Genomic DNA, 17,450 nt, shown 5'->3' on the forward strand with positions numbered 1-17,450 from the left:
TCCATTGCTTATAGATTACTTAACTCCCCTGGGCCTCAGTTTTTCCATCTGGAAAATAGAAACAATAATAGATTGTTATAAGCATCAAATGAATTAAGTAAACCTCTTCGTTCAGTGCCTAACACAAAGGCCTCCAAGATGTCATTAACTTTATTCTTATTTGAACTACTGCAAGTCCAGTATGAAATGTAAAACACCATAGAAATGTTAGTTGTTTATTATTTTCCCTAAAGTATCATGGTAACATGGAAAGATGGCTTCGGGCTTGAAGAGACCTGAATTCCAGGCAAATCTTTAAATTTTTATGAGCATCAATTTCCTTATCTGTAAAGTGAAAATAGTAACAGATGCCTTCCTTACACCTAGGGATTTTTCATCTCCCAGGAATTAAAAGACTCAACATACAGGAAAGCCTCACTCTACAAATATATGTAGTCATGATAAACGGTGTCCTGGAGTCACACTGGGGATGCAGTATAGTTATTTGGATTCAACGGGATACAATTCTAAAAGATGCACTCAATACATGTTACCTATTATTACTTCCTTTACTTTTTCAACTTCTTTCCTTTTGCTCCTCAAAAAAAGTAGCGGTTAAAAGAGCCAGGGGATCCCTGCCGCTAAACTTCTAGTATTGATTCTTGTCTCTTTCCTATCTCTCATTTCCTTTCCTCCCCTTTTTCCTTCTCCCTCTCTCTTTCCCATTACAGCTTTCCTGTCGCCCCAGGCATCCTATGCAGCCCGGATCTCCAGATTTCCGGAAGCTTTACGCCTGTACCGGCTGGAGACCAGGGACTCCCTCCGCAGTTACCTTCCAGCGCTCATCGGACAATAAAGTTTTATTGAAACCAAGCAGGAGAAAAAAAAAGGTGCCCGTCATTCTTCCTCAACAGCCAATCAAAGAATAGAATGACTGGCGCTTGCAGGCGCTTCAGCCGTCGGAAGGCGAGGGAGGGACATGGCCCGCCCGAAACCGGCCTCGCAAGAGCGGAAGTACGACCCGGAAGCCAGCCATAGAGTTTACTGGCCAGAGCGACTCCGCTGGGAGGTGGCAGGAAAGGCTCGGAACAGCTGCCGGAGGTGACGGAGCGGCGGCCCCGCCCGGTGTGCTGGAAGACGAAGCTTCCAGGTAGCGGCCCGCAGAGTCTGACCCAGGGTACGACGGGGCAGTCGCCGAGAGCCCACGGTCCCTGGGCGGCCTCTTTAAGGGAGGGGGCGGAGCCACTTGGAAGGGTCGTGAGGGTGAGGTCACGTGGTTGGGGGCACTTGCGGGGCACCATGGAAATATGAGGGAGCGTTGTTATTGGGGTGGACGCCATGTGACAGCCCTTCCCCCACTACATCCTGTGCCTTGGGGTTCAATGGGGTGCACGTGGTGGGGCTTGGGATCAGACCTAGGGATGGGGGAGGGGGCGTGGCAACCCTGTCTCAGCCAGGCTTCCATCAAAGTGGCCGATTTTAGGATTTCTAGATCCGAGTTTGAGACTGCTCCATCTCTCATTCCTCATTTGCAGAAGTGACTCAGTGCCTCTGCAATCCAGCCCCTGGCCCCTGTGCTTCCTGCCCTCCCAGGGTTCAGGGACCTCCAGCTTCACATTCTCTTTCCTTGCAGCTCCAGATATCCTGAGCCCAGGTCCCCCCAGCTCAGTGCAGCCATGAGTGCCGAGGTGAAGGTGACAGGGCAGAACCAGGAGCAATTTCTGCTCCTGGCCAAGTCGGCCAAGGGGGCAGCGCTGGCCACACTCATCCACCAGGTGCTGGAGGCTCCTGGTGTCTACGTGTTTGGGGAACTGCTGGATATGCCTAATGTTAGAGAGGTGGGTTCCTGGCCTGGAAAGCCCACCCTTGGGGCTAAGTTTGAATTTGAGAATGGGAGGGCAGGGCTCATTTGCAACTCCATATCCATTCAGTTGAACAAGAATAAGATGATGATTAATTAGCAGCTGGCAAAAATAAGTAGGCAAGTAAACCTCTTACTTTCCTTTGGTGATGAATCATCTGTAAAACCCACTGTTTTTCATTTTTAAGCAGAAGATCATGTGATTCAGAAAAGGAGATCTGATTCCAGCCTGTCTCCGCCAATGTAGTAGCTCTTAATAAAATCCTGTCGCCTTGATCAGGTCGCTTTTACTTTAGGACCTCTGTTTTCTCTTTTAAAATTGGAGCCAATAACCGCCCCTCACCGTCAGTTATAGAAATCAGGTCAGATTATGGGCAGCATAAAGTTCAGTACAAATGGAAGGAACGAACCTGAAATTGGCATACCCTTCTCTCTCCACTTTGTACTCTTTGTTAATTCACTTAAGTTAGATAACTGTCTAGAAGTGTTAGAAGGTGTCTTTTCCCCCAAAGACATGTGGGAAGTTGCTAGGAACACAGCAGAGAGAACTGTTCACATTGAAGTGGCAGAGTAAAGAGTTTAAAGTCTCGAGTGGCTGAAACACCAAAATGTATGACACCAGCCCAAGTCCTGAGATGCTATGGCATTGGGATGTGGGCAAACTGTGTTAGGTTTTTGAGGGCAGTGATTGACTGCGTCAATGGATTTAGCCTTTGGGGATCACTCTGTTGTATATGGGGAACACTCTGGCTGCCTTCTTTCCGTGCTTTCCTCTGCAGTGGAACTAAAGAGGGTCCATTAAGGTGAAGAAAAAGAAGCATTTATTGGGTGCTTATTTTATCCCTCTGCTAGTCATCTGGGAATACCAGAAAAGTATAAGACACAGTGCTTATTACCCTTCTGAAACTTATATTCCAGTTGCAGAGATAAGATGAATGGATGTGGATGTGTAAATTACCTATTTAGCAAGTATTTATTGAGAGCCAAATATATGCATAGCTCTGCTAGACTGTAGTGGGTGGGATACCAGGGCCTGGGTCTGCAATCTTATTGGAAAGAAACATATTCTTGGGTAACAACCTAAGGATTTGATCGATTAAGTGCCAGATTGAGTGATCAGTGATAGGAGATGAGATCTAGGTGAGCTGGCCTGGGTGATGAAGCCTCTTGGGTGCTACAGGTCTGACGCAGAGGCCACAAATTCCAGCACCTGCTGAGACCATGCAGCTATCAGAGATGAGTGAGGCTCATGCAGGAGTTTTTGGTGAATTGTCAAGGACAGCAGATTGCCTAATGATATTCAAATTCAGAAATACTAAACACACTCTAAGGACCAAAACACAATTTGCAATGTCTGGGTGTGCGCGTGCCCACACACATTACTCAATTCCGAATTTAGGCTAAGAATGAAGATGTATGGAGGAAGAGGGCATGGTGGATTGGGGGCAGGGGTAGTGTAAATAAGGGCCTGGAGGTGGAAATGAGGCCTTCCAATGGGGAGAGTAACCAGAGAGGCAGAGAAGTCCTTTCAGTGAGCTGGGAGAGCCAATGGGAGAGGGGAAAGATGCAGCCAGAAAGTAGAATTCAAAACGGAGTGAGGCTGGGAAGCTGGAGGGAGGCCCGTCCTGTCACCTCTTCCTTCATATTCTTGCAGCTGGCTGAGAGTGACTTCGCTTCCACATTCCGGCTGCTCACAGTGTTTGCTTACGGGACATATGCTGATTACTTAGGTAACCAGAGGGCTGGAGCTCTGGAGTAGTGGAGGTGGGAGAAGGGCAATTTCTGGAAGGACTAGAAGAAATTCCTGGGAAACCCTCTTGGGCTACACAGGGTCAGGGTCAAGACCTGAATTGGCATGGAGAACAACAAAAAAAAAAGGCTAAGGGAAGGAGGCTAGGGCTTCCCACAAAAGTGTAATCAGGAATTCCTATGCTTTGTCCTTTTTTCCTAGCTGAAGCCCGGAATCTTCCCCCACTCACAGAGGCTCAGAAGAATAAACTTCGACACCTATCAGTTGTCACCCTGGCTGCCAAAGTCAAGGTGAGTGACAGTCCCCCTCCACCCTACCCAGTCCTGAGCCAAAGAGAAATGTCCCTTCGAAGGGCCTGTCTGAAGGGAATTTGCCTTCAGACAGCCTTTGCCCACACTGTTACTCTTCCGCCTTCCCCACCCTCATGTCCCTCTGAGGTCTGTATCTAAACTTCCCTACCTGCAGCTTTTCAGGCTGAATATTATTCTCTGAATTTTCTGTTTTGTTTTTGTTTTTCATTCAACGTTTTTTTGCATTTTGGGTCAAAATAGCAACCAGGATGCCATTCAGTTGTTTAGCAGGCACCTTGCTCCTCGCTATAGAAAGTCCCACACAGGGACGCCTGAGTGGCTCAGTCGGTTAAGCATCTGCCTTTGGCTCAGGTCATGGTCCCGGGATCCTGGGATCGAGCCCCACCCTGGGCTCCCTGCTCAGCGTGGAGTCTGCTTGTCATGCATGCGTGTGAACACTCTATTTCACTCTCAAATACATAAATAAAAATCTTAAAAAAAAAAAGTAAAAAGAAAGTCCCACATAAACGGCCTCGGCTTTCAGATGTGGGAACAAGGCTCTCTCTTCTGGCAAAGTGCTAGGCTTCTATTTGCTAGAGTCAGAAGTGTATAACCCAGAAGTATTTCTGTAGTTCCAGTTAGGTTCCAACCACCTACATCCTCTCAACTTACTCAACACTCCTGGGGTCCTCATGATTTTACCTAAACCAGGCTCTCTGTCATGAGGGGCCTCGGGGTATAAATGATAAACAGTAGCTCAGCCCCCTCCCCCACCACCTGCTCCCATTACGTCAGTCTTGTCTGGACCAAGGTCTGTGCGCGGTCCTGCGCGGCGGCCAGAGGATTGGCGCCTTTGGCTGGTGTCACTCCCTCTCTGGGGCCGGAGGTGAAGGGTGGTAGGGGAACGTACATCTTCTATCTTATTTGCGGTTATCCTTCTCGGGATATATTTTTCAGGGGACAGTACTTTCACTTATTTTGCCTTCAAACCAGCCTTTTAGAGGCAGTCCTTTACGAGCGGGAGTGGAGAGTGGGCAGGGGAGCCGAGGCAGGGTGGGGAAGGAGGGAAGAATCTTGGAAGCCCTTCTCTGCGGTGGAACCTCACAAATCCCAGCCCGACCTCCCCGCACCCCAGTGTATCCCATATGCGGTGTTGCTGGAGGCCCTCGCCCTGCGTAACGTGCGGCAGCTGGAAGACCTTGTCATCGAGGCGGTGTACGCTGACGTGCTCCGCGGCTCCCTGGACCAGCGCAATCAGCGGCTGGAGGTGGACTACAGCATTGGGCGGGACATCCAGCGCCAGGACCTCAGTGCCATTGCTCGAACCCTGCAGGAGTGGTGAGACCAGTGTCCTGGCCCTGCTCCTTCTCTTCCCCCTCCAGGAAAGGGGGGAGGGGCTTTGGAGGGCGAGAGCTGTGCTGTGCTGTGGAGGGGGATCCCCAGAGGATGAAGGAAGATGAGCTCATTCCTCCAAAAGCTTCTGAGGGCAGAAGGGAGCAGAGGAGGGCCTGCGGGGCAGGAGGCCGGAAGCAGTGTCCTTGGCATAGTAACGGGGGAGGTGGGCAGCAGTAGTCTTGAGAGGATCCTCACTGCGATGTTGGACCCTCACTTGGCTTGAGCTGGATTCATCCCATCCGTCTGGAAGCAGCACTGTCTATAGGCCATGGGTCTCTTCCACTTCCATTTTTCTCTTTGTGTTCTTGTCTAACTTTAATATACCTCTTCTTTTTTTCTCTCCAGCATCTGCCCAGTGTTGTTTTAGTTCCTCCTCACATGTTGCACATTACTCCAGGCACTTCCCATTCCTCTCTTCCCCGCCCCCTGGCCCCAGTGTCTTTGTGGCCCCTGGGACTATGGTTGCACGTGGTTTCCAGGGGCCCTGGCGACGGTTCCTAACTCAGACGAGGGTTTGGGTGCAGGATATTCTGAGCCTGTTTTTCGTGAGCGTGTGATCACGGCCTCCTCCTGCTGACACATCTCCTGCTTCTCACAGGTGTGTGGGCTGTGAGGTGGTGCTGTCAGGCATTGAGGAGCAGGTGAGCCGCGCCAACCAGCACAAGGAGCAGCAACTAGGCCTGAAGCAGCAGATCGAGAGCGAGGTGAGCAGGCAAGGGATCGGGACGGACCCAGGCTCTCGCAGCCCGGGCCAGTTGTCCTGTGCAGAGGGGTTGGGACCGTGGCTATAGCAAGCAGATGAGGTAGGCAGGGACTCGCGATTCCGGGACTTTTCCTTATCCCCTATTTCTTTCATCCGGGTAGGTCGCCAACCTTAAGAAAACCATTAAAGTCACCACAGCCGCCGCCGCCGCAGCAACGTCTCAGGACCCTGAGCAGCACCTGACTGAGCTGAGGGAACCCGCCCCCGGCACCAGCCAGCGCCAGCCCAGCAAGAAAGCCTCGAAGGGCAAGGGGTGAGCCAGTGTGGCAGGAGCCGCTTGCTTCCGGGGTGTCCTGCTGTTACTTCAGAGGTCTGGCTGTCCTCACCCCCTTTAGTCATTCACATGGGGGTAGACAGTGGGGGGAGCCCGCAGGGGTGAGGGGATTCCCTGCAGCCTCTCTCTCTCTCTTCCCCTTGCCAGGCTCCGAGGGAGCGCCAAGATTTGGTCCAAGTCGAACTGAAGGGACTGTCGTTTCTTCCCTGGGGAATGCGGGGTCCTAGCTGCCTGCCTGTCCTTTAGGAGTCCTCAGAGAGCCTTCCTGTGCCCCTGGCCAGCTGATAATCCTAGGTTCATGACCCTTAACCTCCCTCTTCTCTCCCCGACGCCCAAGCATAGATCATACCTTCTCTAGGGAGGAGGCAAGTACAAGTCATGTTTTTGTTGGTACTTTTGCTTTATGTGACTTTATTATGTGTCCCATTGTCTCCCTCCCTGTCCCTGCCGTGCTCTCTCCTTGTTTCTTAGAAGGGGGGGCCAGCGTCCATTCCTGTTTATTACATGTCATGGAGTAGGTGGGGCTGCTACTTCTCCAGCATAACCCACGTGTGTTTTTTCTCCTACCACCCCAACCCTGCATGCCTAAGCCCCGATTTGTACTTGTTACCCCCAGCCTATCTGGGCAGCATCCGAAGAGCCATAGCGCTTCCACCTTTATTCCCACCCGGAGAATTCTGGGAGCCAGTCTGCCGTTCTAGGAGTCACTGGACACTTTCATCCTAGAATCCTGTCACACTACAGTTATTTCCTTTCCTCTCTTCTCCCCTTGGGTCCTGGGAATGCTGCTGCTTCAATGACCCCAGAGCCGAAGAAGGGCAGCTGTCTCTTGAGATGTTGAGAGATGGCTCTTTCTTAGCCATCTGGCTATCTTGGAAAGCCTGATGGCAATCCTGGAAGGATTTATACTTCCTTTTGTGAGTTTGGTGGGGAAGGGAAGGGGATATAGATTGTATAAAAAAAAAAAAAAAAAGTATATATACATGTATCTATATATAACATGAAACAGAAATAAATCTATGAGAAGTCTATCTACAAACATGCCCGGAAATGGGTATCTTCTGTCTCTGATATTTGTGGATAGGAAGAAGGCTCATTGACCATCCACTCTGAAGCAAAGTGCTGGAAAAAGAAGAGAACCAGATACTAGGTGCTGAGTCCCGGCCTGGGAGCCAGGAGACCTAGATCTTGAGTCGTGGGATGTTGGACAAATTGCTCAGTATCCCAGCACTCGTTCAGAAGCAGCGGATACTTCCTGAGTGCCAACATGTGCAAAGCGCCGGACATGCAGAATGACTGTCACTGGCCCTGCTCTCAAGGAGCTGGGCTGCAGCCTGTCGCCTGCCTTCTTACAGAATTATAAGGGGGAAGAGTTGATAATAACCTTCAGTTCTCTCATCAGAACCACCTAGAACTCTGAGATCTGCAGTAAGCAGCAGCAGGCTCCTGTCCACTGTCCAAGGCAGAGCTTCCCGCGCTGGGTGGATGGGTCTCCTTGGTCTAGTGCACTGCTGTGCACGCTTTAGAATTGGGAAGCTCTAGTGTAAAGGACAGTTGACGCCCCCCCCAACTTGCATGGGAAGCGGTTGCCTCCTGAGGGTCCCAGTGTTGACTGAGCTGCTTTCCAGAGATTGTTTTTCTCTAGGTGGAGATTTAGCACAGACCACTCTTTACAGGGGCTAAAGGTCTCAGTCACAGAACCAGAAAGTGGGGTGGAATCCTGAGGTTTTGATTAAAAGTGGGCTGGGCGAGCCTCTTGTTTTGAGGGGGCGGTGGAGGCTTTCTGGGGCCCTACTTCAGGAGTTGACACCTCTGGCTTCTTGGTTTAGCTTTGCCCTTGACGAGCTTGTTGAGCCTGTTTTATCTTGGTTCTCAGTCTCTACCTCTGCAGTAAACCCCTTCTTCCTCCCACACCCTCCAATGTGGAGAAGTTGCTAATTCCTGGCACTTTGAACCTGTCCCCCCTCCCTCTGCCCCTGCCCTAACTTTTCACTTGAACTTAGTAGTATCCTGTTTGCTTGTAAGCGAGTTCCAGCTAACGGCTCCATAACCTCTCTGAGCTCTCTAGCTCCGGCCTTCAGTGGATGGCTCCAGAGTCTAACTGTGGGCTGAGCTAGGACTGTCTGGCTTAACGCCCAGAGAGGGAGGGAGACCATACACATGTCCCTGAGGACACACAAATTCGATTTGTCTTTGATTTAGAAAGACGGGGTTCTTGGCTACCAAGGCATGAAGAAGGGGGAGCAGGTGATTCGGGGGCTCAGTTTTTGACCACGAAACTTCGTTCAGGATTTAGGGATTCCATGTATAACCAAGCTCAGGGCAGCAGAATATTTCTGACCGAGAATCTGGAGCACTCTCACACGCTGATCCCTGATGTACACCAGTCTTATGTGGTCTTAGGGCTGGACCACTACGGTAAGAGGAGGAGGAAGAGGACTTGCCTTCGTGAGAATTCAGCGCTCATGCCCAACCAGGGACACTTAAAAAACTAAGCCAAAGTGTCTGCAACTAAAAACAGCGACTGGACTGGCATACATGTTTATGCACAGGAAGAGCAAAGACAAGTGTCTGCGGTCAGTATTCATGAAATCCTGTTGAAGAGAGATCGGCAATTCTCTGTTCAGATGTGTTTTCCAACGTGGATGGATAGACGGGAGCTTTGGGCAGTTAGTGTATGAGTTATCTAATATGGTGTAACAAAATTACCCTGAAATTTAGTGGCTTAAAAACACACATTTATTATCTCAGTTTCTGTGGTTCAGGAATGTGGGCACACTTTTTTGCCTCAGGTCTCTCACAAGGCGGCAAAGTGTTAGCTGGAACCGTGTTATCTCAAGGTTCCAATGGGAAGGACCTCCTTCCAACCACACTCAGTGTATCAGTGGGGTTCACTACCTCAGAGGTGGCTGGACTGAGGACCTCATTTCTGGGCTGGCTGTTGGTCAGAGGCAGCCCAGGTAGCCCCCTCCATCAGAGCAAGAGCCAGAGACACCACATCAGGAAAGCAGAAATCAGTCTTGTAACCTAATCACAGAAGAGGTATCCCATCACGCTTACTAGTCACCAGCTCCAGCTTAGTGACCGTCAGAAGGCAGGGATCATTGGAAGCCATATTGGAAGTTTCCTACCACAGGCAGTATTTCTGTGGGCCACCAGCTTCAGGAACATCAGGGGAGCTTTTGAAAATGCATATTCCTGGACCCCAGTTCCTACTGAATTAGAATCTCCAGGATGTGGACTAGAAATATGCCTTCACTGTCCTCATTGACTCAGCTCTGAGCTGAGAAGTCCCATTTATATAAGCAGACTTGCCCAGATTAGTGCCAACTTGGATCAGCTGAAAAGGCTTCTACTGCAGGGCCTTGGAGGACGGGTACAGAGGCCCAGGGTCACCATCTGGAAGAGAAGGATGTGCAAAGGTGAAGCTTTGAGTACAGGACAAGAGAGGGCTGTCTCATCCTTTGAGGTTCTTAAGTATATGGTTAAGTAATTAAAAGTGTGATAAGTGCTAAGAAGTATAGGGTGACATGAAGCATTTAACATAGGGATCTCCATCTTACCTGCGGTCAGGAAAGCCTTCTTCAAGGATGTGACCTTTCAACTGAAACTAGGAGCCCAGGTGGCAGTTAACCTGACAAAGGGAGGGAGGATGAGCATTTTGGGTGGGAAGAAGAGTGTAATGAACACCTGGTGGCAGAAAGGTTTCATCCTGTGACCTACTGCCTCTCCCCTAAGAAGCATTCATAATTTGGGGAATGAGGCAGGGAATATGATTCTATGCTTAAGTGTTCATTTGTCTATTCAATGAATTGGTAAATACATCTTGATTGAAAAATCTGAAATAATATAACCATAATGTGTATGTTATACCTCTTGGCATTGGAGTTTTGCATGATTTTTGTCTTTTTGACTATCTTGTTGTCCAATCTTTTTATGATAGTTTAAGACTAATATTAAGTGCTTACTATAGTCAAGCATTATTTTAAGTGCTTTACATACATAAACTCGTTTAATCCACACGACAAACTTTTGCGTTTGATACCACTATTATCCTCCTCTAAAGATGACAGAAGAGGTTCAGAGAGGTTATGTAACTTGTTCAGGACCACACAGATTATAAGTGAAGTAGGTGCACCCCAGCCCCCGTCACTCCACAGTGTTCCTGGACAGAATGCATGCGGTGACTATCTGAGATCTCAGAGAAGTCAATGGTAGCAGGGAGAAAGAAACCAGAATTTGAAGTTCCACAAAGCCAGTGGTGAGTTTGCCATCCGTCCCCCTCCATTATTGTCCAGAATGGACTCAAAGGGGACCCCAAACCCGGAAGCATACATCAGGTGTGAAAGAGCTCCTCTTGGAGCCGTCTGTTGTTGGTCTGAGGACCCGGAAAGGGACTCCTAAGGGTCAGAGAATAGGGGACTCTCCTATTGTTTTTCTTTTTTCCTCCTCTTCCACCTCTAGCCCCAGGCAGTAGCATGGTCGTGTAGCTACAGCAGTATGACGAGAGCAACAGTGGCTGGCCGGGCACTGAAAACCGAGGGAGAATTCCTCTACCACGGGAGCTGGGGCCTCAGAAGTATGAGGCAAGGGGCACCTGGGTGGCTCAGTTGTTAAGCGTCTGCCTTTGGCTCAGGGCAAACCCCGCACTGGGCTCCCTGCTCCGCTGAGAGCCTGCTTCTTCCTCTCCCCCTCCCCCTGCTTGTGTTCCCTCTCTCACTGGCTGTCTCTCTGTCTGTCAAATAAATAAATAAATAAAATCTTAAAAAAAAAAAGTATGAGGCAAATCTCTCTGCTTTTTCCTTCCTTTGTTCTCATGATGGCTTAGCCCAGACACATAGTGGGAAACGCTCAGCGGAGAAGGGAAACTAAAGCACCCCCCCTTTTTTTTTGGCCAGAGGATTGGGAAAGGAAGACCCAGAGAATGAAAGTGTCAGGGAGATCCCAGAGAGTTGGGCAATCAAGAGTCCCATAGAGTTGTGTGTGAACTCCTGGGCTCAACTCAAAGCTGCACAAGCATGGGTCTGATCTTAACCATCTTACCAAAGCTTTATGAATTGAGCTACAGGGTGGACCAGTGTCCAGGTCTGACTGACTACTGGATGGCACACATACAGGACTGATGTAGATAGCACCACAAACTGAAAAACTGACATTGGAACCACAATGCAAAGAAGGTAGGTTGCTGCCTGAACCAAACCTGGTCAATTGCCTGCTAAAACAAAAAACATTCCCATGAGGGTTTTAATGAAGTCCAGAGTCTCAAACAATATTCAAAATATCCAGGATACAATCTAAAATTACCCAGCATACAAAGGACTCTCCAGGGAAAAGATAACCAACCCCAAAATGACAGCAATGCTGGAATTTAAAGCCAAGATTTCAAAGCAATAGTGTAACCATACTGGAAGAAGAAAGAGAGAGTGCTTTGGAAACAAATGGTAAGACAGAAAGTTTTAGCAAAGAAATAGAAGACCTAAGGAAAAGTCAAATGGAAATTTTAGAACTGAAAAGTAGGAGTAGCCAAAATAAAATATTCACTGGGTAGCAGAATGGAGATGACAGAGGAGTGACTTTGAAGATAGTCAATATAAATTATGCAATCTAAACAAATGAAAAAGATAAACAAAATGAAACAGAATCTCAGGGACCTGTGGGACAAGACCAAAAGATCTAACATTTGTGTCAACAGAGTCCCAGAAGGTGAGGAGAAAAAGTATGAAATAGAAAAATTACTGGAAGTAATCATGGATAAAATGGTCCCAAATTTGGCAAAAGACGAACACAGATTCAAGAAGCCTGGTGAACAGAATATACTCAAATCTATGACCAGACATAATAATCAAATTGTTGAAAATACAAGACATAGAAAAATACCCAAAGAACATCTAGAGAAAAACAACTGATTTCATATAAAGGAACGATGACTCCAATTACTGCGGATTTCTTGTCACATCTATGGAAGCCAGAGGAACTGGAATCACGCTTACAGTGCTGAAAGGAAGCTGTCAATTCAAAATTCTATACCCAATGGGGGTGCCTAGGTGGCTCAGCCAGTTAAGCATCTGCCTTCAACTCAGGTCATGATCTTGAAGTCCTGGGATTGAGCCCAAAAGCTCCCTGCTCAGCAGGGAGGCTGCTTCTCCCTCTGCCCTTCCTCCTGCTAATGCTCTATCTCTCTCTCAAGTAAATAAATAAAATCTTTAAAAAAATTCTATATCCAGTGAAAATGTCACTCAGATATTAAAGTAAAATAAAGACATCCTTACGTGAAGGGAAGTATAAGGATTTGTCACTAGCAGAGCTGCTTTAGAAGAAATGCTGAAGGGGGCATGTGGGTGGCTCAGTTGGTTAAGTGGCCAACTCTTGATTTTGGTAGGTCATGATCTCAGGGTCAAGAGATGGAGCCCCGTGACAGGCTCTGTGCTTAGCAGGGAGTCTGCTTCAGGATTCTCTGTCCCTCTCCCGCTGCCCTTCCCCTTGCTTGCTTGCTCACTCGCTCGCTCTCTCAAATAAATCTTTCTTAAATAATAAAAGAAATGCTAAAGAAAGTTCTTCAGACAGAAGAAAAATGGTAACTGAGAAAATGGGACATCAAGAAGGAAGAGAAACAAATGGTAAATATAGATTGTTCTCTTAAATTCTTTAAAATGTTTATAACAGTTGAAAGTAAAAGTTATAAAACTATGATGGGGTTTCCAGCATTTGTGGATGTAATACATTTGACAACTACAACATAAAGGAGAGACGATGAAGGGAACTAATGTGATGGTAAAGCTTACATTTAACCTGGAGAGGTGAAGTACAGATTCTGAGTGGACTCTGGTAAGTGTGTATTTTATAATCCCTAGACGAAGTGTCAGTAAGCCACACTCCACACGCCAGAACCAGCCCACTGCTTGTTTTTGTAAATACAGTTTTATTGGAACATAGTGATAGCTTACTCATTTCCACATTATCTGTGGCTGCTTTCACACCACAGCACCAGAGGGTGGTTTGGGGATTCTTCTTTGCTTGTTTTTTGTTTTTTAATTCCAGTATAGATAACATATAGTGTTATATTAGTTTCAGGTGCACAATAGAGTGATTCAACAATTCTATACATCACTCAGTGCTCAGCTTGATAAGTGCACCCCTTAAGCCTCCTCACCCACCCCCCACCCACCTCCTGTCTGGTAACCATCAGTTTGTTCTCCATAGTTACGAGTCTGTTTCTTGGCCTCTCTGTCTCTGTCTCTCTCTTTCTCTCTTTCCTTTGCTCATTTGGTTTGTTTCTTCAATTCCACATATGAGTATTGTCTTTCTCCGATTTGTTTTGCTTAGTATAATACTCTCTAGCCCCATCTTTGTCATTACAAATGGCAAGATTTCATTCTTTTTTATGGCTGAATAATACTCCATTGTATATATACCACATCTTATCCATTCGTCTGTCATGGACAGTTGGGCTGCTTCCATAGTTCGGCTACCGTAAATAACGCTGCAGTAAACAGAAAGGTGCATGTGTCCCTTTGAATTAGTGTTTTTGATTTTTTGGGTAAATACCCAGTAGTGTGATTACTGGGTCATAGGGTAGCTCTATTTTTAACTTTTTGAGGAACCTCCATACTGTTTTCCACAGTGGCTGCACCAGTTTACAGCACGAGTTGAGTGTTGCAACAGACATTGTGTGACCTGCAAAGCCTAACATATTATCTGGCCCTTTACAGAAAAAGCTTGCCATTCCTGCCCCAGGGCAACCACTTAAAAAAAAAAAAAAAAAAGAAAGAAAAGTAAAGTAAAAGAAAAACGTAGTGGGAAAAGAAGTAGAATACTTTATATCTAATAATATCCAAATAGGGGCACCTGCGCAGCTCACTTGGTTGAGTGTCTGCCTTTGGCTCAGGTTGTGATCTCAGGGTCCCGGGATCAAGCCCTACATGGGGCTCCCTGCTCAGCATGATGTCTGTTTCTCCCTCTCCCTCTGCCCCTCCTCCCTGCTTGTGTAAGTGTGGTTTCTCTCTCAAATAAATAAAATCTTTTAAATAAACAAATACATAAAATTCAGACAAAGGCTGGAAAGTGGAGATAGCTGAATTAGAAACAGGACCAAACAGAATAAAGAAATGATAGAAGTAAATTAAACCATATTAATACTTATATTAAATGTTAGTAGCCTAAATACACCAATTAAAAGATTATCAAAATGGATTTTGAAAACCATGAAAGATCCAACTGTATGCTGCCTTCAAAAAACCCACTTTAGGTATAAAATAGATGGATTAAAAGTAAAAGGATGGGAAGACATAGACCATGAAAACACTAATGAAAAGGAAGTTGTACTGGTTATAGTAATAACAGGCAAATTAACTTCAGAGCAAAGAAAATTACCAGGGATCAAGAAGAACAGTACATAATGATAAAAAAATTTGGTTTTTCCAAGAAGACATAATTCTAAATGTCTCTGCATCTAACTACAGAGCTTCAAAATACATAAAGCAAAAACTGACAGATATTAAAGAAAAAAATGGGCAGATCCACAATTGTAGTTGAAAATGTCAAAACTCTTCTCCCAGTAACCAACAGAACAAGTAAACAAAATTAGATGTATAGAAGTATGTAGAACTGAATGATGTCATTAACCAATAGGATCTAACTGAAACTTATAGAACATTTCGCCAACACAACAGAATCATAATTTCTTTTCAAATACACATGGCACATTTACCAAGATAGATCATGTCCTGAGTCATAAAACAAACCTCAACAAATTTAAAGGATTGAAGTCATACAAAGTATGCTTTCTGACCATAATGGAATTAAAACTAGAAATCAATAAGAGAAAGATAACAGGAAAATCTCCAAATACTAAACAACATACTTCTAAATAACCACATGATCAAAAAGGAAGTCCCAAGAGAAGTAAGACAATATTGTGAACTTAACAAAAAGGAAAATACAGGGGCACCTGGGTGGCTCAGTTGATTAAGTGTCTGACTTTGGCTCAGGTTATGATCTCAGGGTCCTGGGATCCACCCCATGTCTAACTCTGCACTCAGTGGGAAGTCTGCTTGTCCCTCTCCCTCTGTCCCTCCCCTCCACTCATGCTTTCTCTGCTTCTCTCTCAAATGAATAAATAAAATCTTTTATAAAAGGAAAAAACAATATCAAAATATGTGGGATGCAGCTAAAGCAGTGAATTGAGGAAAAATTATAGCATCAGGGATGCCTGGGTGGCTCAGTCCGTTAAGTGTCTGCCTTCAGCTCAGGTCATGATCCCGGGGTCCTGGGATCAAGTCCCTCGTCGGGCTCCTTGGTCAGCGGGGAGCCTGCTTCTCCCTCTGCCTGCGGCTCCCCTTGCTTGTGCTCACTCTCTCTCTCTCTCTCTCTCTGACAAATAAATAAATAAAATATTTGTAAATTATAGCATCAAATACTTATATTAGGAAAGAAGAAATGTCTCCAGTCAATAATCTATACTTCTACCTTGAGAAGGTATATGAACAACAAAAATAAACACAAGACAAGCAGAAGGAAAACATCAGACGAGCAGAATAGTGAAATTTAGGGGCACCTGGATGGCACAGTCGTTAAGTGTCTGCCTTCGGCTCAGGGCGTGATCCCAGCATTCTGGGATCGAGCCCCACATCAGGCTCCTCTGCTATGAGCCTGCTTCTTCCTCTCCCACTCCCCCTGCTTGTGTTCTCTCTCTCTCACTGGCTGTCTGTCTCTGTCAAATAAATAAATAAAATCTTAAAAAAAAATAGTGAAGTTTAGAGGTGCCTAGCTGGTTCAATTGGTAGGCCATGCAACTCTTGATCTCAGGGTTGTGAGATTGAGCCCCACATTAGGTGTAGAAATTACTTAAAATAAAAAATCTTTTTTTAAAAAATGAATTAATGAAATTGAAAACAGAAAAATAGAAAAAATCAATGAAATCAAAAGTTAATTGTTTGAAATGACCAATAAAATTGATAAACCTCTAGTCATCCTGACCAAAAAATTTTTTTTTCATTTAAAAAAAAAAGAGAGGGATGCCTGGCCAGCTCAGTTGGTAGAGAATGAGACCATTCTTCTTGTTTTTTAGCATGTGACTCTTGATCTCGGGGTTGTGAGTTCGAGCCCCATGTTGGAAGTAGAGATTACTTTAAAATAAAATCTTTAAAAAAATAAATTAATAAAAGAGAGACAATACGAAATACCAATATCAGGAATAAAACGGGGGGTATCACTACACCCCCCCAGACATTAAAAGGTTAGTAAGCAAATACTACAAACAATCCTACCCATACAAATTCAACAACTCGGATGAGACGGACCAACTCCTTGAAACCCACAAACTACCAAACCTCACCAAGAAAAAGAAAGATGTAACTATCAAATGCACAATTATAAAGCTTGTAAGAGATAACATAGGAGAAAATCTCAGTTATCCAGAATTAGGCAAAGTGCTCTTAGATATGACACCCAAAATATGATACAAAGTAAACAGTGGTAAGTTGGACTTCATCATAATTACAACTTTTGCTTTGAAAAAGAAGATGTCAGAAGAAAGAAAGAAAGAAAGAAAGAAAGAAAGAAAGAAAGAAAGAAAGAAAGAAAGAGAAAGGTGAAAAAGAAGATGTGAAGAGGAGGAAAAGACAAGCACTTGGGGCGCCTGGGTGGCTCAGTCGTTAAGCATCTGCCTTCGGCCCAGAGCGTGATCCCAGGGTCCTGGAATCGAGCGCCGCGTCCGGCTCCCTGCTCCGCTGGGAGCCTGTTTCTTCCTCTCCCACTCCCCCTACTTGTGTTCCCTCTCTCGCTGGCTATCTCTCTGTCTGTCAAATAAATAAATAAATAAATAAAATCTTTAAAAAAAAGAAAAAGACAAGCTACAGAATGGGAGAGAATTGTTTGCAAATGCTATTTAACAAAGGACTTCTAACCGGAATATTTAAAGAACTCTCAAAACTCAACAGGAAGGAAATAAACAGCCCAATTTTGAGAAATGGCAGGAAGAGTTACGCAGACACTTCATCCAAGAGGCTATAATGATGGCAAATAAGCACGTGAAGAGACGCTCAACATCATTAGTCACTAGGGAAATACAGATTAAAACCATGACAAGATATCTATTAGAAAAAGTAGAAGGGGCGCCTGGGTGGCACAGCGGTTAAGCC

At 45.9% G+C, this 17,450-nt stretch overlaps 1 protein-coding gene across 3 annotated transcripts; it reads left to right on the forward strand.

Moving 5' to 3' along the window:
• Positions 1-979: 979 nt before the first annotated feature.
• Positions 980-11,022, forward strand: COPS7A (COP9 signalosome subunit 7A). 3 transcript variants are annotated; one of them, XM_002922235.4, is made up of 8 exons: positions 980-1,129; positions 1,613-1,817; positions 3,495-3,570; positions 3,792-3,880; positions 5,016-5,218; positions 5,874-5,979; positions 6,140-6,291; positions 6,460-7,351. In XM_002922235.4, exons 2-8 carry the CDS (start codon positions 1,656-1,658, stop codon positions 6,497-6,499), a joined length of 828 nt encoding a protein of 275 aa, XP_002922281.1. In that variant the 5' UTR covers positions 980-1,129; positions 1,613-1,655; the 3' UTR covers positions 6,500-7,351. The 3 variants fall into 3 exon arrangements, with proteins under 3 accessions (XP_002922281.1, XP_034501243.1, XP_011227014.1); XM_034645352.1 differs by lacking the exon at positions 6,460-7,351 and adding an exon at positions 7,397-11,022 and having other exon boundaries at positions 1,000-1,156; XM_011228712.3 differs by having other exon boundaries at positions 1,000-1,156.
• Positions 11,023-17,450: the final 6,428 nt, after the last annotated feature.

This window comes from Ailuropoda melanoleuca, chromosome 16 (genome assembly GCF_002007445.2).
Source record: "Ailuropoda melanoleuca isolate Jingjing chromosome 16, ASM200744v2, whole genome shotgun sequence".
NCBI lineage: Eukaryota > Metazoa > Chordata > Mammalia > Carnivora > Ursidae > Ailuropoda > Ailuropoda melanoleuca.